This window comes from Rhinatrema bivittatum, chromosome 7 (genome assembly GCF_901001135.1).
Source record: "Rhinatrema bivittatum chromosome 7, aRhiBiv1.1, whole genome shotgun sequence".
Taxonomy (NCBI): Eukaryota; Metazoa; Chordata; class Amphibia; order Gymnophiona; family Rhinatrematidae; genus Rhinatrema; species Rhinatrema bivittatum.
The window spans coordinates 309,532,738-309,555,407 of NC_042621.1; the positions used below are offsets into that span (position 1 = coordinate 309,532,738).

The following is a 22,670-nucleotide window of genomic DNA, read 5'->3' on the forward strand; positions in this document are numbered from 1 at the left end:
AGAGCAGTAATCGTCCACTTTGTGGTTCTGAGGGGACGCAAAGAGGTCTATGCGGGGGGAACCCCACTTGTGAAACAGAGAGGTCGCTACCAGAGGATCGAGTGACCACTCGTGTGGGTGGAAGACACGGCTCAGCTGGTCTGCCAATACATTGTCTACTCCCGGCAGGTAAGTGGCCCTGAGGTACATGGAGTGGGAGAGGGCTTCCGCCCAGATCTGCGCAGCTTCCTGACACAGAAGGAAGGAGCCTGTGCCTCCCTGCTTGTTTATGTACCACATGGCCACTTGGTTGTCCGTCTGGATTAAGATTATCTGATGAAAGAGATGATCTTTGAAAGTGCGGAGCGCATAGCGGATTGCTCGAAGTTCCAGGAAATTGATCTGGTGTTCAGCTTCCTCTTTGGACCATAACCCTTGGGTTTGAAAGTCGTCCACATGGGCTCCCCAACCGATGTGAGAAGCGTCGGTGGTTAGGATTACTTGCGGATCCGGTGGAAGAAAGGGCAAGCCCTGAAGGAGGTTGACCTGAGTCGTCCACCAGGTTAAGGATAGGCGCAGCGCTTGTGTGACTGTGACTATGGAGGATAGAGGCTGAAAAGCTTGAATCCATTGGTGTCGTAGAGTCCATTGTGTTACTCTCATGGCTAGTCGGGTCATGGGAGTGACTTGAACCGAGGATGCCATGTGCCCTAGGAGAATAAGGAACTGGCGAGCCGTGGCAGTGTTCTGAGACTGGAGCTGGCGAGCCAGGGACATTAGGGTGTGGACCCTCTGAAGAGGAAGGTAAGCCTTTGCCTGTAAGGTGTCCAAGTCTGCCCCAATGAAGGATAAGGTTTGAGACGGGACTAAGCAAGATTTCTCGTAATTGACGAGAAACCCTAAGGAAAGGAGTGTTTGAATTGTCAATTTTAGGGAGGATTGAGCTATCTGTTGGGTGGAGGCCCTGATTAGCCAATCGTCCAGGTATGGGTAGACGTGGACACCTTCCTTCCTTAGGAATGCTGCTACCACTACGAGACATTTGGTAAAGACTCGTGGGGCAGAAGCTAGACCGAAAGGGAGGACACGGTATTGATAATGGTCGTGGCCTACTAGAAACCGCAGATATTTGCGATGGGATTGTGTGATCGCAATGTGGGTATAAGCGTCCTTGAGGTCGAGAGAGCACAGCCAATCCCCTCTTTGTAGCAGAGGGAGCAGCGCGCCTAGGGTTACCATTTTGAACTTCTCTTTTTGAAGGTATTTGTTGAGGGCTCGAAGGTCCAAAATGGGACGTAGTCCCCCTGATTTCTTTGGTATTAGGAAGTATCTGGAATAGAATCCCTTGCCTCGTTGAGAGGGAGGAACGGGTTCTATAGCATTTGATTGCAGAAGAAGGGATACTTCCTGTTGTAATTGAGCCAAATGGGTGGATAGACTCCACGCTTGAAGAGGCGGGGAGTCTGCCGGAAGAGTTATGAAGTTGAGGTGGTAACCCTGTGCGATAATTGTTAGCACCCACTGATCTGAGGTGATCTGCAACCAAGGTTGTAGAAAATGGTACAGTCGACCTCCTACAGGGATGTCCGGAAGAGGGGTTTGGCATGTGTTCCCTACAGGGGAGTCAAAGGCCAGCCGCAGGCCCAGGAGGAGGGGCTACAGTAGGCCTTTGTTTCCTAGGCTGACGCGGCTGAGGCCTAGTAGAGGATCGAGCTGGACGAGGCCTGGCCGATGGAGGGTAATAACGGCGTGGTCGAAAGAATGACTTCTTAGAGTCTTTCTTTTGCGGTTGCTTGGAGGTCAGCTCAGGTGGGACAGATGAGAGTTGTTTCAACGTCTCATGGTGGTCTTTTAACTCCGCCACAATCTGCTGAATTTGCTCTCCAAACAAATTATCGCCTAAGCAGGGTAAATCAGCAAGACGATCCTGAACCTCTGGGCGAAGGTTGGATGATTTTAACCAAGCCCAACGTCTGGCTGAGATGGCTGTGGCTGAAACTTTTGTGGAAGCATCGAATATGTCGTAGGCAGTCCTAATCTCGTGCTTCCCTGCCTCAAATCCCTTGTGAAGAAGGGCTTGAAGCTGCGGTTGGTATTGGTCTGGCAACGTGTCAGCATAGTCTTGCATCTGCTTAAGGATGGCTCTGTTGTACTGAGTCATGTAAAGTTGATATGAAGCTATGCGTGAAATCAACATAGCTCCATGATAGACTTTCCGTCCAACACTATCTAGGAACTTGTTGTCCCTGGTAGGTGGGGTAGAAGAGTGTGGCTTAAGACGCTTGGCCTTCTTCTGCGCGGACTCAACCACAACAGAGCGATGATCCAGTTGAGGTTTTTGGAAACCTGGTGCTGACTGGACAAGGTAGGTGGAGTCAGCTTTTTTGTTAACTGGTGACACTGATGAAGGAGATTCCCAGTTTTTCTTGAGCAGATCCAAAAACACCTGGTGTATAGGGATGGAAGCGATGATTTTTGGAGCATCCAGAAATTGAAGGAGTTCCATCATCTGGTGTCTGTCATCAGCTTCAGATTGTAGTTGAAAAGGTACAACTTCTGACATCTCTTTCACAAAATTAATGAAAGATAGATCCTCAGGAGGAGATCTTTTTCTACTCTCTGTAGGAGATGGTGGCGAAGGCAAATCTGTGTCAGAAGATGTATCATCATCATCACCCCAGGTATCGTAGGGATCAAGTGGGGCTTGTAGCCCTGATGGACCTGGCTGAGGCTCTGAAGGCATCGATGGAAACCGAGGTGGAATCGGTGCCGTAGGTGGAACCAGAAATGGCATCGATGGCTTCGGTGCTGCCGATGGAATCGGTGCCTGGCGTGGAATGGATGGAACCGAAGGATATATCGGTGGAGATATACCAGAAGGCACCGATGGAACCACCCCGGAAGGAGGAATCCGGAACGGTGTTTCTCCTGCCGATGAAAATCCAGTCGGAGACGGTGGTGTTGTCGATGGTACTGGAATCGCCGATGGAAGGGCCGTCATAAGCGCCTCCATGCGGCTCAGTAGCGGTGCTAGCGCTTGTATCAACGGCTCGGTGGTCGGTTCCCTCCTCGGTGGCGAAGCCGGTGCCGGTGTCGGTGCCGGGGGCGGCACTGGAACCGGTGCCGGAGACGGTGCCGATGGAGGTTGCAATTTCTTCATCGCTTTCTCGATGGCCTCCTGGACCAGCCGGTCCAGTTCTGCCCGGAGACCAGGGGTAACCATACCCGGCTCGACGGGAGAGGGAGGCTGAGGCAGGGCCGGAGGGACCACCGTAACCGGTGGGATCACGGCCCCCGCACCCCGGGAGGGTGAGGGTTTCCTCGATGCCGGCGAACGAGACGTGGAGGGTGTCCGGTCTGTTCGCGGCTTCTTTGTCGGTGGCTCGGCTTGAGCAGAGGTCGATGGCTGTGGATCCTCGACAGGCCGAGACTTGTGCCGTCGATGGCGGTGCTTTTCCTTCCGATCCCCTCGCCCATCCGGGGAAGGGATGGGAGTCGACGGCCGAGAAGCGATCGATGGCGGACGGTCACCGGAGGGTTGACGATGATGGTACAACTTCGACGGTGCCGGTTCCGATGACGTCGATGCTATCGATGGCGTTGGGGTGGGTGCATGGAAGAGGAGCCCCATCTTCTCCATCCTGGCCTTGCGACCCTTGGGTGTCATTAAGGCACACTTGGTGCAAGTCAGGACATCATGCTCACTACCCAAACACATTACACAAACCCTGTGGGGGTCTGTGATGGACATAGTCCGGGTACAATCCGGACAACGGCGGAACCCCGTTGCCATGGCCTGAAGCCAAAATTTAGGCTGGGGATCGGTAAGTGCCAACAGGCCTCAAGGGCCAAAATAGACGGTAGTCGATGGAAAAAGGCAAAAAACTTACCGGGTTCCGTAAGATGACTAAAAATTTGTCGAAGGGAGACCCCTGAGGGGCAAATTTTCTTAGGAAATTAACTTCCAAATTCCTGTCAGGAACGTGGTTAGAGAGCTCCTTTCACCACGTGGCAACTGCTGCGCGGAAAAAAGAAGACTGAAGGGAGACCCCTGCTGGCTGCAGGGTCAGTGCCTTGCTGGGCATGCCCAGTAGGGGCCAGTCAAAGTTCTGTTTAAACTTTGACAGAAGTTTTCCGTGGTGGGCTCCATCCTCGATGTCACCTATTTGTGAGGACAACCATCCTGCTTGTCCTGTGAGAAACCACAAATACACAGAGAGATCTCCTTAGTCCCTATCCCCACTGTATACCACATTACACAGAGAGATCTCCTTAGTCCCTATCCCCACTGTATACCACATTACACAGAGAGATCTCCTTAGTCCCTATCCCCACTGTATACCACATTACACAGAGAGATCTCCTTAGTCCCTATCCCCACTGTATACCACATTACACAGAGAGATCTCCTTAGTCCCTATCCCCACTGTATACCACAAATACACAGAGAGATCTCCTTAGTCCCTATCCCCACTGTATACCACATTACACAGAGAGATCTCCTTAGTCCCTATCCCCACTGTATACCACATTACACAGAGAGATCTCCTTAGTCCCTATCCCCACTGTATACCACAAATACACAGAGAGATCTCCTTAGTCCCTATCCCCACTGTATACCACAAATACACAGAGAGATCTCCTTAGTCCCTATCCCCACTGTATACCACATTACACAGAGAGATCTCCTTCGTACCTATCCCCACTGTATACCACATTACACAGAGAGATCTCCTTAGTCCCTATCCCCACTGTATACCACATTACACAGAGAGATCTCCTTAGTCCCTATCCCCACTGTATACCACATTACACAGAGAGATCTCCTTAGTCCCTATCCCCACTGTATACCACATTACACAGAGAGATCTCTTTAGTCCCTATCCCCACTGTATACCACATTACACAGAGAGATCTCCTTAGTCCCTATCCCCACTATATACCACAATACACAGAGAGATCTCCTTCGTACCTATCCCCACTGTATAACACATTACACAGAGAGATCTCCTTAGTCCCTATCCCCACTGTATACCACATTACACAGAGAGATCTCCTTAGTCCCTATCCCCACTGTATACCACATTACACAGAGAGATCTCCTTAGTCCCTATCACCATTGTATACTACAAATACAGATACTGCTTCTCCCTAGCCCATATCCCCATTTTATATCACGGACAGATATCTTTAGCCCATATCCCCACTGTAAACCACAAATACACAGACAGATCTCCTTAGTTCCTATCCCCAATGAATACTACACGTACAGAGGCAGATCTCCTTAATGAATACCATAAATTCACGAGATCTCATTAGTCCATGTGTCCACTGTGTACATGAATATACAGTCATGTCTCCTTAGAACCCTGCCCTCTCAAATTTAGAAAACGACTAAAAACGTGGCTCTTTCTTTAAGCCTTCCCGGATTAACCTCCTTTGTTTCCGCAGCTTCCTCACTACCCCCGGTGCGCACCTTGTATATTTACCCCTTGTATATTCACCCGTTGTATACTTATTTATTTATTTATTTATTTATAACTTTTTCTATACCGAAGTTCAGGTAACAGAGTTACTTATCACTCCGGTTTACATTGCAACAGATATAAATATTAAACAATGACAACAAGTGTCTTACAGAGAACAGGGAGAGACAACTTGGATAACATAACTGGGAACAAGAACATTACAAACTATTAATGCGAAACAAGTCCATGGAGAGTATAAGTATAAGTATATACTTATACTCCTACACCTTATTTAACAATATATTTTCTCTTGAACCATAGTTAACCTTTGTTACTTAGATGTTACTGTTCCTCTCGTTTCTCTCCTTCCACTTGTTGGAGTCTCCTCCCGACCCCCAGTTATTCTTAGCTTCCCATCTCCCCCCCCCCCACCCTGTTATTTGTAATTTCCACCTTTTTGTTATCATGTAAACCGATATGATGTGTATTTTAATGTCGGTATAGAAAAACTGTTAAATAAATAAATAAATAAATAAATAAAATAAATTTCTCCACTGTATATACATGGATGTACATAGAAATTTCCTTACCCCTCGTACTGTACCACAGCTGTTGTATGGGATGTTGAATACAAGAAAGGTCTCTCTGATCTGAGGTTTACATGAGGGGTCATTCAAGAACACATCTTCTGCAGAATAACCCAGGGACTGCAGGTACGCTCGGGTGATCTCTGCATGCATATAATCTGCTGAGCACACCAGTGAAACTAGAAAGTCAAGAAAAGAAACAATGCTCAATCCCACAGCACAAGGGCAGCAATTAGCCGACACCAGCCTACAGTGAAAAAAAGACTTGGTGGCTTTTAAATTTGGCATTTATTTATTTATTTATTTATTTATTTAGGCTTTTTTTTATTTTATTTTATACAGACATTCCTGTAAAGAATTACAAATCGTACCGGTTTACAATGAACAAACAACATCGCATAAGAGCGTTACATGGACCATTGTGAGAGACAAGTAACTACATAGGAAACCTAGGCTAAGAACTTGCCCATTGCAATAGAAACAAACCAACAGAAACTATAATCTACCTAGTTAAAAATAAATAAATACATATTTCTGGACAGAAATTAATAAATACTTAATAAATCTAAAATTGACAAGATTCTAATTAAGATAAAATGCTTAATAGATCTACTTACAAGTTTTTAATTAAGATATGAATCTTACTGCGGACTTAGGTCGGAGTATGGAGTCTAGCTATAAGTGCATCAAAATCTAAGGAAGCTAACTCTCAACATGAGGCTAGCTTAAAATTAGAGAATAGATTGGATCAGTGGTCCCTGAAAGTGAGGAATAGGGAAATAGACTAGGTGTTTTGCGTAGGTAAGGCTTGTCTCAGATTTGGCTGGATGGTAAGCTCGATGGTAAGCAGAAGTCATAATTCTGGGAATGCTAGTTTGAAAAGTCAAGTTTTGAGTTTTTTCTTGAAAGACAGAGGGCATGAATCTTGTCGGAGGTCTGGAGGAAGAGTATTCCATTGTGAGGGACCTGAAAGGGCTTGTTTTCTGAAGGATGTTTTTGCTGGGGGAACGTATAGCTTGCCTTGATGGGCTCCTCTGATTGGTCTGATGGAGTTGTGAGGATGTAGTTGGATGGTAAGCTCGAGAGAGGTTGTGTAAGGCTTTGTGGATTATAGTCCGGACTTTATAGAGAATTCTGTATTTGATAGGAAGCCAGTGGAGGATGTAAAGGATAGGAGAGATGTGATCTCTTTTTTTTGTGTTCGTCAAAATCCTGGCAGCTGAGTTCTGCAACATCTGTAGAGGTTTGATGGTGTTAGCTGGAAGGCCGAGGAGAAGAGAGTTGCAGTAATCGATTTTTCAGAAGAGAATCGATTGAAGAACCAGACGGAAATCGTGAAAATGAAGGAGGGGTTTCAGTTTTTTCAGTACTTGCAGTTTGACAAAGCATTCCTTGGTGGTGTTGTTAACATATTTTTTGAGGTTAAGTTGGTTATCCAAGAGAACGCCTAGATCTCTTACATGGGGCGAGTGATTAAGGTGAGAAGGAGGCGACAGTAACGGAGCATTGAGAAGAGGGTTGTTGTCATCTTGGGAGATTATGAGGATTTACGTTTTATTGGTGTTGAGGATAAGGTTGAGACTAGCGAGGAGCATGTTAATTGATTGGAGGCAGCTATTCCAGAAGCTTAGGGTTTTATGTAAAGATTCAGTGATTGGTATGAGGATTTGTATATCATCCGCATAGAGACAGTGTGTGAGCTTTAGCTTAGAAAGAAGGTGGCAGAGAGGTAGTAGGTAAATGTTGAAGAGGGTTGGTGAGAGGGACGATCCTTGTTGGACTCCGTAGTTGAAGAAGACCGGGTGAGATTCTTTATTGTTAATTTTGACCTTGAAGGCTCTGTTGCAAAGGAAGGATTTGAACCAGCTGAGAGCCGTATCAGAGATGCCTATCTCTGAAAGACGGTCTAGGAGAATTGTATGGTTGACTGTGTCGAAGGCCGCGGACAGATCTAGAAGAGCCAGTAGTTAAGGTTGGTTTTTATCCATGTTCATGATGATGGAGTCTGTGAGGGAAATCAGAAGAGATTCTGTGTTGAGAGATTTACGGAATCCATACTGGGAAGGAGCTAAAATCTTGTGTTCCTCCAAGTATTCCGAGAGTTGTTTATTGACAATTTTCTCCATAAGTTTGGCAATGAACGGTAAGTTGGCAATAGGGCAGAAGTTCGCAGGGTCATCTGTTGGCAGGTTGGGTTTTTTTAGTAGAGGTTTTAAGATGACAAGTTTTAAAGTGTCTGGAACTAGACCTTGAGTTAGGGAGCAGTTTATAATTTCTGCGATTGGTTTAGCAATGATATTCGGGATGGAAATGAGGAGGTTTGAAGGGATGATGTCAAAGGGGTGGGAAGAGGGTTTAAGTTTCTTAAGGATGTTTTCTATCTCAAGTGAAGATGTAGCCTCTAAGGCTTTGAGAGTTGTGGTTAGTTGAGGGGAAGATATGACGGGGGGCGGGGGTGCTGGGTTGGATGAAGAGAGAGGGTTGATGAGATTGATGATTTTGTTCTCGAAGTATTTTGCAAGTTCTATTGCTTTACTGAGAGCTTGGTCATCTGGAATAGTCGGTGGAGTAGGTTTGGTGAGGGCCGAGACGTAAGAGAACAGAGCTTTGGTGTCAAAGATGAAGTGGTGGATTTTTTTGGCGAAGAAGTCTTTCTTTGTTTTGTGAATGATGTTTCTATAGGTGTTTAGGGATGCTTTGTAAACCGCCAGGGTAGTAGAGGAGGGTTTTTTTTCGCCATCTGTGTTCTTTATTTCTGAGGGCTTGTTTGAGAGCCTTTAATTCGGGTGTGAACCACGGTTTTCTGTTGTCAGGGGAAGGGTGTAGCACTTTTGAGGTGAGAAGGCACGTTACTTCTGCTACTTTATTGATTATTTTAAACCAAGATAGGTGGCAGCAGTAGCATCTGAAAGGTCCAGGTGTGTCAGTTCCTTAGAGAGATGGTTGCCCAGGAGATCCGAAGCGCAGGGTTTTCTGAATTGTATAGTAGTTTTTGGGAAGGAGAGAGAAGGAAGGTTTAATGTTTCGAGGGTAGTAGTGATGATTTGATGGTCCGACCAAGGGACTGAAGAACAAGTGGGATTGGAAAAAAGAGAGATGCCTTCATTAATGAAGATTAGGTCCAATGTGTGGCCTGCGTTATGAGTGGGGGAGTTAATGATCTGTTTGAATCCCATGTAGCTGAGGGTCGATAAGAAAGTATCACAATTGGCCGAGTGTGGTGAAATGTCCACATGTAGATTGAAGTCTCCCATTATAATTGCTGGTGTATCAGGTATGAGATGTTTTGCGATGTATTCAATGAGGGGAGAGGGATCGGCTTCAAGAATTCCTGGCGGAGCATAGATAAGGAATATTTGGAGGTGAGAGGATTTGAAAAAGGCGCGTTCCAGCTTGGAGACTGAGTTGGAGTGTTGCACGGTTAGCCTAAAACCTTTTTTTGCTGCTAGCAGAAGGCCGCCTCCTCTTTGAGTCTTGGGATTGAGAAGATGTCATAAATTTGTGTGGGAAGTTGATTGATTAGAACAGTCTGTGGGTTTTAGCCAGGTTTCTGTGATTGCACAGATATCTGGTTTAGATTCAAGGAGGTAGTCGTTCAAGATGTGGGATTTTTTGGAGAGAGATTGGGCATTAAACAGAGTTAAGGAAAATAAAGATAAGTCAAGTAGTTGTGTGATGGGTGAAATCATAATTGGAAGAAGCCTTTTTTGGTGGATGGTGTGACAAAATGAGTGTTTGGGCTGGGTTCTTGTGAGGTACCTGATGATGGGGATGGGGAATGTGCGCATCCTTTGGAAGGGAAAGTGTAACTGGTAGGTGGATGAGGGGTGTAGTCGATCCGCAGGACGGCCACTGGGAGGTCCGTTCGGAGAAGGAGAAAGGTATGAGAAGGTAAGTACCAAAATTAGAGTAGGGGAGGCCTTGCGGGGCTGCACAAAGGGGCGCGCAAAGGGGCCAGCCCCTTTGACACGCTCCTTCGGTGCTTGGCGTGTGGCGCCGGACTTGTGCTCAAATTTAAAGCCCAGCTAGGGCGGCTCTGATTGGCTGTCCAGGAGGGAAGGCCCGCTTGAATTGTGGCTGATCACGCGGTCGGAGGCGATCGGGCGGGCGGAAGAAAGAGAGAGCCTCGTGGTCGGCGCCTGAGTGGCTGCGGGTAAGAGTGACTTTATTTTTGGGCCTTACCCCGGTGGGTCTTGGGCGCCGAATGCACAGGCCTACCTTCACACTCTATTCCTGCCGCGAAGAGAATCGGCGCCGGACTTGTGCTCAAATTTAAAGCCCAGCTAGGGCGGCTCTGATTGGCTGTCCAGGAGGGAAGGCCCGCTTGAATTGGTTGGTCCCGGTGTGGGCAGACTGTGGCTGATCACGTGATCGGAGGCGGTAGGGCGGGCGGAAGAAAGAGAGAGCCTCGCAGTCAGCGCCTGAGCGGCTGCGGGTAAGAGTAACTTTATTTTTGGGCCTTACCCCGGCGGGTCCTGGGCGCCGAATGCACAGGCCTACCTTCACACTCTGTTCCTGCCGCGAAGAGAGCTTCTCAATAAGTAAAGCAAGTCTTCCAGTCCGAGAGGATAGTGAGTGTGACAATTGAAGACATTGGATTTACCAGCTGCATGCACATGGGGAAAGCCTCAGGCAGCCCTGTACATAGAAGCTTGTGTCAAGCAGGCCTGCATCCTACCATGTTATTCAGTCAAAGGGAGACGGAGGTGAAGCCAGGGATTTATTCATTCCTAGTTTCTGGCATGGCCAGCTATGGGAAAGAATTTGTGTTCAGTATTTATTTATTTGTTTTTATATACCGATGTTCGATTTTACAGACAACTAAGTGGTGCAGGAAACCAGGCGTTTACTTTTGTCTAATACGTTTATAACAGCAGAAGGATAAAAGTTAAACAAATAGTCAAGGTGTAGATATTATATATTACAAGATAACAGCTATAATTGATTGAGGTTAAACAATAAACACATGCATAGATATTATATATCAATTCAGTATACAGGGAATTGAGGTGGAGGTAGGCTCAGGGACTCCTCCTGTTTGTTACAAAGTAACAACTATGACAGATTAGCAGATGGGCGAGTATCAAAGGAGTGGATATTGCAGGACGGCAAATGTTGATGATTTGGGGGGGGGGGGGTGGAATATGGAGGTGGAAGTTAACTAATGAGGTAACGGTAATATTTTTCCATAGATGTTTGGGGGTATGATCTGATTTGGGATTTGGTCATGTTATTGCTGTAAAGGCTTTGTGAAATAGCCAGGTTTTAAGATTTTTCTTGAAAGATTGAGTTGACGGATCTGTTCTTAGTCCAATAGGGAGTTTGTTCCATAAGGTGGGACTGGCAAGTGATAGTAGAGAATATTCTGCTCTCAATTATTTTCATTCATTTTGGGATACATTTCTATAGCCTGCATTGTGTGCAGAGCATGTGGGCTATTTTATCCCAAGTACCTTGCATGCACCAGCTCTCAGAGGGAAACAATCATGTCAGTCCCTTATTCAATCAGCCGACTGCCAGCGCAGGAGTGAATGCACTTGGGACGTGTCCTTCTTATTGTATGCTACTACAGCTTATCCCTTTTACAGCGCTACTCATCATACACAGCATTGTACAAAAACCATTGGCAATAGAGAAATGCATGAATAGGAGTGACTTATCTGATGAGGGGAGTGCACGAGGAGGAGTGTAGAGAGACATAAGAGAGGAGAGGTAGTGAAGAGCTGCAGAGTGAAGGCTCTTGTAGCATGGAGTTGGCGATAGAGGAGAAGGGCATGGGTCCTAGCACAGATCCCTGAGGCACTCCACTGTCCACTCCCTTCCACTGAGAAAATTGACCATTTAATCCTACTCTCTGTTTCCTGTCTTTTAGCCAGTTTGCAATCCACGAAAGGACATCACCACCTATCCCATGACTTTTTACTTTTCCTAGAAGCCTCTCATGAGGGACTTTGTCAAACGCCTTCTGAAAATCCAAGTATACTATATCTACAGGTTCACCTTTATCCACATGTTTATTAACTCCAAAAAAGTGAAGCAGTTTTGTGAGGCAAGACTTGCCCTGGGTAAAGCCATGCTGACTTTGTTCCATTAAACCATGTCTTTCTATATGTTCTGTGATTTTGATGTGTAGAACACTTTCCACTATTTTTCCTGGCACTGAAGTCAGGCTAACCGGTCTGTAGTTTCCCGGATCGCCCCTGGAGCCTTTTTTAAATATTGGGGTTACATTAGCCACCCTCCAATCTTCAGGTACAATGGATGATTTTAATGATAGTGTTGCACCCGGTCGCAGACGGCTGCACCCTCTATTGCTCACCTTTTTTCTACCTGACTCAGTTCATTTTGGCAAGATGGCTGCCTACGCTTCTTCTCACTGCACCCTCCGGCTTCCTCAGTCTGGCATGGGCGATTGCGTTCGCCGTCTTTCCTCAGGAGTCACCTAGGACACGTGCGTGCACACAGCCCCGTCCTTTACGTGTGTCATGGCGGGAACCTCGGGGGCGTACCCACCGCATGACATCACTAGCTCTGGTATTTAATCTCCGCTCACAGATCCTTTTACGAGTTAGCAAGGAATCCTCCATGCTGATCTCTCCATGTTACCAGACGCTCCTGCTCTGTGTACTCTCGCTCCAGAACGACTTAGGTACCTGCTCCATGGGAGCCTTGCCTCGCTCCTCCTTACCCTCCTGGGTTACCTCCTACCAACTGGGAAGCCTAAGGTACTCACTCCTCGGGGGCCTTACCGTGCTCCTATCTACCCTTCAGGGTTGCCTACCCATTACCAGGACGCCTATGGTACCCGCTCCTCGGGGGCCTTGTTTGTCCGGGACCTCCGCTTCTCGGGGGTTCCCTTCTACTACAACTACCAGCATCAGAGTGAGTACTGCCACTCCAGTTCTGTCTTTGCATTGTCTCATCTCTCTCTCCATCGATCCTCAGCCTACCCCGCACTGCGGACCACTACTGGATCTATTGGCTTCTCCATCTCAGCTGGTGTTCTCGGCCTACCCCGCTTCGTGGACCACTACCGGACCCATCTCCCTTTTGGGACCTGGTGAGACTGTGGAACTGCCTTTTCCACCCTGCAACCTACAGACGGAACATTGCCATCTGGTTCCTCCTCTCCTGGCTGAAGTCATCACCCATTCTTTGGGTTAACATCTACGTTGCAGTACAATAAAGCTAATTTTCTGTGTCCATCTCTGCCTTGAGCTAGCCTATCGCTTTAAGTCCCCACAGGGCCCTGCCCTGTGGGAGGTGCAACCAAGGGCCCACGCTTCAATGTCCAAAACACAACAGATAGGTTACAAATTTTAACTAACAGATCTGAAATTTAAGTTTTTAGTTCCTTCAGAACCCTGAGGTGTATACCATCCGGTCCAGGTAATTTACTACTCTTCAGTTTGTCAATCAGACCTACCACATCTTCTAGGTTCACTGTGATTTGGTTCAGTTCATCTGAATCATTACCCATGAAAACCTTCTCCGGAATGGGTATCTCCCCAACATCCTCTTCAGTAAACACTGAAGCAAAGAAATTGTTTAATCTTTCTGTGATGGCCTTATCTTCTCTAAGTGCCCCTTTAACCCCTCGATCATCTAACGCTCCAACTGCCTTCCTCGCAGGCTTTCTGCTTTGGATATATTTTTTAAAGTTTTTACTGTGAGTTTTTGTTTCTACGGCCAACTTCTTTTCACATTCTCTCTTAGCCTGTCTTATCAATGTCTTACATTTAACTTGCTAATGCTTATGCTTTATCCTATTTTCTTCTGTTGGATCCTTCTTCCAATTTTTGAATGAAGATCTGTTGGCTAAAATAGCCTCTTCCACCTCACCTTTTAACCATGCCGGTATTCGTTTTGCCTTCCTTCTACCTTTCTTAATGCATGTAATACATCTGGACTGTGCTTCTAGGATGGTATTTTTTTAATAATATCCACACATTGTCAACCATAGTCCAGATATCATATTACAAAGATAATCTCAGAATAAAAACTTTATTGCGCCCAACACGGCCGGGTTTCGCACAGCAGTGCTTCTTCAGGGGCATTTAAATAGTTTTGAGTAAAAGACGGTTGAGACATCAAGTCCAGATAAAAATGGCACATATTCCAACTTGACAAGAACAATTATTTAAGAATTATTTAAATGCCCCTGAAAAAGCACTGCAGTGCGAAACCCAGCCATGTTGGGTGCTATAAGTTTATTCTGAGTTTATCTTTGGAATATGATATCTGGGCTATGGTCGACAATTTAATTTCAAAGAAATTTTGAAAAAATTCATAAAAATAGTGTGCATTAAAGAGTGAAGGTGAATGATTGAGAAGACCGGTTGGTTTCAGTTGAAACGACAGGCCTGCTGACACCTTCATTTAGGCTATAATCATATATAGATGTACTGTTCCCATTGCGTTTGATTTGGATATTACCTCACCCTGGGTAACTTTTTGACTCTAATTTGGTTTTGGTAATTGAAATCTCCCATTATTACTGCACTACCAATTTGGTTAGCTTCCCTAATTTCTCTTAGGATTTCACTGTCTCACCATCTTGGCCAGGTGGATGGTAGTATACTTCTATAACTATACTTTTCCCTAACACACAAGGGATTTCTACCCACAAAGATTCGATTGTGCATTTAGTCTCATGCAGGATCTTTATCCTGTTGGACTCTATGCCATCCTGGACATAAAGCCCTACCCTGCCTCCCAGATGTTCCTCTCTGTCATTGCGACATAATTTGTACCTCGGTATAGCACTGTCCCATTGGTTATTCTCCTTCCACCATGTCTCTGAGATGCCAATTGTTTATGTCAAACACACTAACTTGTTTATTAGCTGCTTTTACTATTTAAAAAAAAAACCCCCAAACACTATTTAAAAACAAAACAGTAACTTGCTTATTTCTAGTTTCTGGCTATCTTTTTTTTCTCTCTTTTCTTTTTTAAACAAATACACTAACTTGTTTAGTAGCTGCTTTACTGACTATTTAAAAAAACCCAAAACCACTATTTAAAAAACAAAACACTAACTTCTGTTTATAAACACTATTTAAAAAACAAACATAAACACACTAATTAATATACCCCAATAGTTTACTTCTCCCCAATACTTTAAAAAAAAAATTCCCAAGCAAAAGATTCCTTTCAGCCACCAGCAAGGTGATCCTCTCCTTTCAGTGCTCCCACTGGATTGTGAGTTACTGAGCTCTTCCCTTGCAATATGTCTTGTGCTTCTAAGGTAAATTAGTTCAAAACAATCCTTTTGGAAATTTACACTACAGTTTTCCTGAGTGACTCACTGCTGCACAGAGAATCCTTAGCTGTGGGGACTGAGGGGTAAAACCTGGGATAAGCAGAGGATCTTTAGCTTTGGGGAAGTGAAGGGTACAGCCTGAGATAAGCACAGAGGATCCTTAGCTGGGAGCGGGGGTAATTGATAGGTAAAACCTGGGATAAGCAGAGGATCCTTAGCTTTGGGGGAGTGAAGGGTAAAGCCAGGGATAAGCACAGAGGATCCTCAGCTGTGAGGGAGTGAGGGGTAAAGCCTGGGATAAGCACAGAGGATCCTCAACTGTGGGGGAGTGAAAGGTAAAGCCTGGGATAGGCACAGAGGATCCTTGGCTGGGGGCAGGGGAAACTGTTATGTAAAGCCTGGGATAAGCACATAGGATCCTTAGCTGTGGGGGAGTGAGGGGTAAAGCCTGAGATAAGCACAGAGGATATGAGGAGGTAAAAGTCAGAGATCAAGGGGAGTTTCTGGTATTGCAATATGAGAGAATAGATGGTCACTGGGTGATTCTGGAGGTATTAATATCCATCAGTCTTTGACATGCGTGTTCTCTCTATGACATGAAAGGAAAATTAGTTTCCTACCTGATCATTTTCGTTCCTGTAGTACCATGGATCAGTCCAGACTCCTGGGTTTTGCCTCCCCTCCAGCAGATGGAGACAGAGAGTTTTAACAAGCTCTGCCCTACATCCTAAGGTGCCACCTACAGCCTGTCAGTATTACTCAGTATCAAAGCAGAATTGTTCCCATCAAAAAACTTAGCATTTAACTTCCTTATAACTATTTAACTTCCTTATCTAAAATAGCTCATGAACCATCTGGGAACAGAACCCAATGAACAGTGAGAACAAATGATCTTCAGTACAATTAAACCAAATGTAATGTGAGTGAACTCTCCATTACTCTAATGCATATAACGGGTGGGACTCTGGACTGATCGTGGTACTACAGGAACGAAAATTATCAGGTAAGAAATTAATTTTCCTTTCCCTGTATGTACACGGATCAGTCCAGACTCCTGGGATGTACCAGAGCTAACCTACTTAGGGTGGGACCTGGAGAGGCCCGCTCGGAGCAGTCCTTCTCCAAATCCCATGGAATCCGGAGCTTGGACATCCAATCTGTAATGTCTCACGAAAGTGGGTAAAGACTTCCATGGAGCCTGCAAATCTCCTGTGGAGAGACTTGTTGATATTCTGCCCAGGATGCAGCCTGCGAATGGGTAGAATGAGCAGTAAATAAGCGGAACATAGTTTCTTTCAGCCAGTGAGCTATCGTAGTCTTAGACGCCACATTACCCTTCTTTGGACTATTCCACAATACAAAGAGATGGTCTGACACCCGGAAGGGATTCGTAACCTCCAAATAGCGCAGCAAAGTTCTGTGAACATCCAATTTTCGTAAGTCCTTAGAAATTGGATCCGACAGGTCTAAATCTGGATAAGACGGAACTCCACCGACTGATTCAAGTGAAAGGTACTTTCGGAAGAAAGGAAGGAACCGTCCTCAAGGAAACTCCCGAATCTGAAATTTGCAAGAAAGGCTCTCTACAAGATAATGTCTGTAGTTACGACACCCGATGGACCAAAGAAATTGCCACCAGAAAAAGTACTTTCAACGTCGCCCTTTTTAGAGGCTCAAAGGAGGGAGCACACAAAGCTGAAAGCACTAAATTCAGATTCCAAGAAGGACGCGGATTGTGGATCGGCGGACGTAAGTGTTTTGCTCCTTGAAGAAAACGAGCCACATCTGGATGCAATGCCAGTGCCATTCCCTGGATCTTACCTCGTAGGCAACTGAGCGCTGCTACCTGAACCTTAAGGGAACTACATGATAAGCCTTTAAAGAGTCCGGCTTGAAGAAAACACAGAATGTCTGACACCGACGCCCGAGTTGGATTCACCTCGCGGCCTACGCACCATGCTTCAAATACTTTCCATACCCTGACATAAGCCAGAGAAGTAGATGGTTTGCAGGATCATAAAAGCATAGCCACCACAGTGTCAGAATATCCCCCGAAAATGAAGAGGTTCCGTCGTGGTTAGATTGAGGAGATCTGCAAACCAGGGACGTCTCAGCCACTCTGGAGCTACTAAAAGCACCTCTGCTGAATGGAGCTCTATTCGCTGGATCACCTCGCCGATCAAAGGCCAAGGAGGGAACACGCACAATAAGATGTTCATTGGCCAGGGAAGAACCAGAGCATCGATGCCTTCGGCTCCTGTTTCTCTGCGGTAAGCGAAGAAGCGCAGGGCCTTGGCATTCTTGATCGTTGCCATGAGATCCATGCGAGGTGTGCCCCACATTTTGCATATGCACTGAAAGGCCTCGTCTGACAACTCCCATTCCCCGGGATCGAGGTGGTGATGACTGAGAAATTCTGCCTGAACGTTGTTGACCCCTGGCTATGTGGGATGCTGCAATGCTGATGAGGTGTTCCTCCACCCAGTGAATCAACTGTTGAGCTTCTGCTGCCACTAGTCGACTTTTGGTTCCCCCTTGGCGATTGATATAGGCCACCGTGGTTGTATTGTCGGACAACACTCTGACCGACTTTCCCCGGAGAAGCGGGAGGAACACGTGTAAAGCTAACCAGAATGCTCTGGTCTCCAGACGATTGATCGACCACTGGAATTCTTCCTGTGACCATTGCCCCTGCACTGCCTTCCCCAGGCAAACTGCTCTCCAGCTGGAAAGGCTGGCATCTGTGGTAAGCACTGTCCACTCAGGCACTACCAAGGGAACTCCACGTTCCAAACTGTCCGTGACGAGCCACCAGTCCAGACTGGACTGCGCAGAATCTGTAAGAGGAAGGGGCAGATGAAATTGCTCGGAGACTGGATTCCATCAGGAAAGCAACGCTGATTGTAACGGATGCATATGGGTGAAGGACCATGGCACTAATTCCAGAGTGGAAGTCATCGACCCTAGGACCCTTAAGTAATCCCGGACACTGAGGATACGCTTGGACAGCAAGTCCTGAATCTGCCCCTGTAGTTTGCCAATGCGATCCTTGGTGAGGAAAACTCTCCCCTGCTGCGTGTCGAACAGGGATCCCAGAAACTCCAAGGATTGGGAAGGAATTAGACGATTCTTGGCAAGGTTGACCACCCAACCAAGTGACCTCAATAGCTGCAGCACTCTACGGATCGACGCCTGGCAAAGTACTTCCAATTTGGCTCGAATCAACCAGTCGTCCAAGTAGGGATGCACCAACAATCTTTCCCTCCGAAGCTGCGCTGCTACCACGACCATTACCTTGGTAAAAGTCCGGGGTGCGGTGGTAAGCCTGAAAGGCAGGGCTCGGAACTGATAAGTGATGCCCCAAGATGAAAAACCTTAGGAACTTCTGGTGGGCAGCCCTGATTCCGATGTGCAGACATGCCTCCGTGAGGTCTAGAGATGCCAGAAATTCCTCCTTTCGCACGGATGCGATGACGGACCGCAGGGTCTCCATTCGGAAACGAGGCACTCGAAGACATCTGTTGATCCTTTTTAGATCTAAAATAGGGCAGAAAGTGCCTTCCTTTTTGGGGACCACAAAGTAAATTGATAGAAGCCCCGCTTTCGTTCGGCAGGAGGAACCGGTATTATGGCTCCCAGGTCTAGAAGGCGTTGTAGTATATCTTGTACCTCTTCTCGTTTTTCCTGGTACGCACATGGAGAGACCAGAAACTTGCTCCGAGGGCGCCGAATAAAATCTAAAGTGTAATCTTGACTTATCACTGTGAGGACCCACTGGTCCGACGTCAATTTGGTTCATTCCTCGTAAAAGCGTGATAGCCTGCCCCCCACTACTAGCACCAAGGAATGGACCGGCTGCATTTCATTGTGAGGACTTAATTCCCGGGGCAGACTGGGGGTTACTGGGTCTCCCGAAACGTCGGCCTCGAAAGGACTGAGACCAGGACTGTTGTCTGTTTGAACCTTGCCGAAACGAGGGACCAGTAGCTCGTGACGTGTGGAACCTCCTATTACTCCAAAAACGAGGCTGAGTCCCAAACGAGCCTCTGGACTTGGGCCGGTCCTCTGGCAATTTATGAACTTTATTTTCGTCCAGGGATTGAATCATGTCCTCCAAGTCTTTTCCAAAGAGCAGCTTGCCTTTGAAAGGCAAGGAGCCGAGCTGAGCCTTTGAAGAGACATCCGGTAACCACAGAAGCCTGCGCACAGAAACCACTGACACCATGGATCTGGCCGAAGTCCGTAACAGATCAAAAAGTGCATCTGTACTATAAGCAATTGCCACCTCCAGACGACCTGCTTGGAGAGCTTCCCCCTCTGAAAGGTCGGCATTGGCCTGAAGTTGCTGCACCCAGTGAAGGCCCGCGCACAAAGAAAAATTGCTGCACATGGAAGCTCGCACTCCCAATGCTGACACCTAAAACATCTTCTTGAGCTGAAGTTCTAATTTTCTATCTTGCAGGTCCTTGAGGGCCGTCGCACCTGTGACTGGGATGGTAGTCTTTTTGGTGCCCGCTGAAACTGCCGCATCCACCTTAGGAACTCGGAGTAGGTCTAAAGCCTCCTCTGGCAGAGGATATAGCCTATCCATAGCCTTACTCACCTTCAATCCCAAGTCCGGGGACTTGGGATTGAAGAGAAATGAAATGGGAAGGAAGTGGCAGGACCCCTTAGGCTAACAATTCCGAATCCATAGCCCCCAGCTGGGATTCCACAACCAGAACTTCCAGACCCAGTTCTCCCAGAATGGCAGGAATAAGCGGCCCTAATTCCTCCTTCCTGAATAGATGAACCACCTTCGGGTCGTCCCCTTCCATGATTTGGGTACCGCAATCTAAGTCCTGCTGCTGATCCACGTCACCATCTGCCCCCGTTGGGGGCTTGGGCTGCTGATCCCGCTCCTTCGGCTCGGAGGAGTCTGACTCCGCAACATTAGCCACTGACCTGAAGGGACGCTTCCCCTTGTGGCTCCAAACCCCCTTCGGACCTGGACCACTTCCGGGCCAGCCTGCGCGGAGCCTGCACATTAGCTTTTTCTCCGGCCTGCTTCTTCCCAGTCTTCCTGGCCTTAAAGGCCTTATGAAGAAGTAATACAAACTCTGAAGAAAAAGAGGAAACAGAAGAGGAATCTGAAAACCCCTTGGGGTCATCCTCTGACACAGGAGAGGCAGGACCAGTCGGCAAGGCCCCCCCCCCCCAGGGCCATTTGCTGTGGAGATAGGGAGGGAGGGTGGCAAGAACTCTTCCCCCACCGCAGGCTGTGTGGCCGGCCGAACAAAATTCAAAATGGCTTCCATTCCTGCTCTTAGCGGGAACGGATCAGCTGAAGCCCCATAAACCAGCAAGATATGTCCTCATGATTGCCGGTATATAAAAACCTTAAATAAATAAATAAATAAATAAATAAATTTTGTGCCAGCAGCCGCATCAGGGACCGAGGCGCGCAAATCCGACCCCCCCTCCTGGGGCAAAATGGAGGGTCCTTCTCCTCCGTGGAGACAATCTGTGCAAGGCCCTCCCTCAAAAGGCGCGCGCGCGCTGAGCCACAGGCGCGGCATGCGAAGCCCCAGGACGTCCCGATTGGAGCAACAATCGCGGCAGCGAAAAAAAGTAAACAAAACAGCAGCACATTTACCCGGCCCTGGCCGGAAAGAGAAAGAGAGTCGGCACATCAATTAAACAAAGTTTTTTGTTTTTTTTTAAAGAAAGAAAACTTGCTCACAGCTGTCCATGGATATGGCCCTGCTGGGGTGAGTGACCCGGGCTCCCCGGTATCACCCCAAGCTGCTTAAACATAATTACAGGGTCTTCAACCCTTAAAAGCAGCTGCCTCTAAACACCAGGAGGGATGGTCCCCTCAGGACCTCACAATGCCCTGGGAAGCCATCTCCCCGCTCTGACTTTTTTTTTTTTATTAAAGGAACAGACACAAAACTCCCAATTCCTAGCCTTCAAACCTAACTTTTTTTTTTTCCAGGTAAACAGAGCAGACTGTAGGGTTTTGCACCTCCACCATCTGCTGGAGACAGAGAAATACTGACAGGCTGTAGGTGGCACCTTAGGATATAGGGCAGATCTTGTTAAAACCTCTCTGTCTCCATCTGCTGGAGGGGAGGCAAAACCCAGGAGTCTGGACTGATCCGGGTAAGTACAGGGAATGAGGATTTATTTGTATTATTAAGGTCATGATAATACAGACTAGCTTTGGAAGTTAAGCAACATCTCACAGGCTTATGATTTTTATATGCAGTGCCTAAACCAGACAGTACAGATACCTACATGGTTGCAGACCACTGACAAAATCCTTCTGGGATTGCCAGAACTGCACCTGGGGGCCACATGAAATGTCATCACTATATCCACAGCCTGCAGGAAACAGCAGCACTATATCCAGAGCCTGCAGGAAACAGCAGCACTATATCCAGATTGTCAGCGTGGAATCCAAAGCCAGGATAGTCTTGCATAGGCAGCAGGTTCTGCAGGCTGTGAACTCTCGCCCTTCCCTTAGCGAGGTGCAGTGTTACCCTTGAAGGGGCCGTACCTGAGTTGCTGGAATCAGATGGGATGGAGTAATATATTGCCTGGAAACCAGATCCTGCAGTGGCAGCATCAGAGGAGAACAGCACAGACAGAATGTTGGAAGAGGATATGAATGTATAATCTGAATTCTGGCAGATCCGGCCAAGTAATGGGAATTTGTAGCTCAACCCATCATAGATTTCCACAAAATCATAATTACAGTTGCTAGAATTTTCCATTCTGTAGAAAGAAACAGAGCAGTGTTAAATCTGACACAGTCCTCGGAAACCTTTCCTGAGACTCAGGGACATTTCCTCGAGCATACACACAGTGCCACCACACTGTGGAGATAAAGAGATGTAAATTATAGCTATTATAAATAGATTCATTCATTTCTTGCACCTGAGAATTAAAACTTTCTCTCCTCCCTTACTATCCCTGAAATAACTAAAGCACTCCATGGTCTGCAGCATCAGAGCCTGAATGCAGTTAATAATCACCAATAACTCTTCATAGTTCTCCAAGGGCTTTCTGGCACTTCCCGTGAGTTGGAAAATGGGCCAATAGCATGAACACGGAGTGTGCCGACTCACAATGAGCCACACCGTGATTCACGCTCACCTCACTCTCTTAAAAATAGGGTATGGGGGGTCCATGGGTGGGGTTATGCTGGAAAGTGAGGTGGGAGAGATTAGTTTTGGGTGGGAATAGGATGCCAGTGAGGGGGTGTGGCTTAACGTTGAACTTTTGATGAGGAAGGGACTGTGCTGGAGAGTGCATTAGTTTCAGGAATGCCACGGGATCTGGGGGTATTCATGACTCAGGGCTACCTGCCCTTTTAAAGATCAATGCCTA

General features: G+C 46.9%; 1 protein-coding gene across 1 annotated transcript in view; it reads right to left on the minus strand.

The window, feature by feature from the left end:
• LOC115096248 (deleted in malignant brain tumors 1 protein-like) overlaps nucleotides 1-22,670 on the minus strand; it is a 223,263-nt gene that overhangs the window by 31,137 nt on the left and 169,456 nt on the right. Inside the window, exons 20-21 of the mRNA XM_029610757.1 lie at nucleotides 21,838-22,055; nucleotides 6,038-6,213 (exon numbers count right to left, since the gene is read on the minus strand). Coding sequence (XP_029466617.1) covers nucleotides 6,038-6,213; nucleotides 21,838-22,055 — 394 coding nt within the window. The remainder of the gene's footprint in view (nucleotides 1-6,037; nucleotides 6,214-21,837; nucleotides 22,056-22,670) is intronic.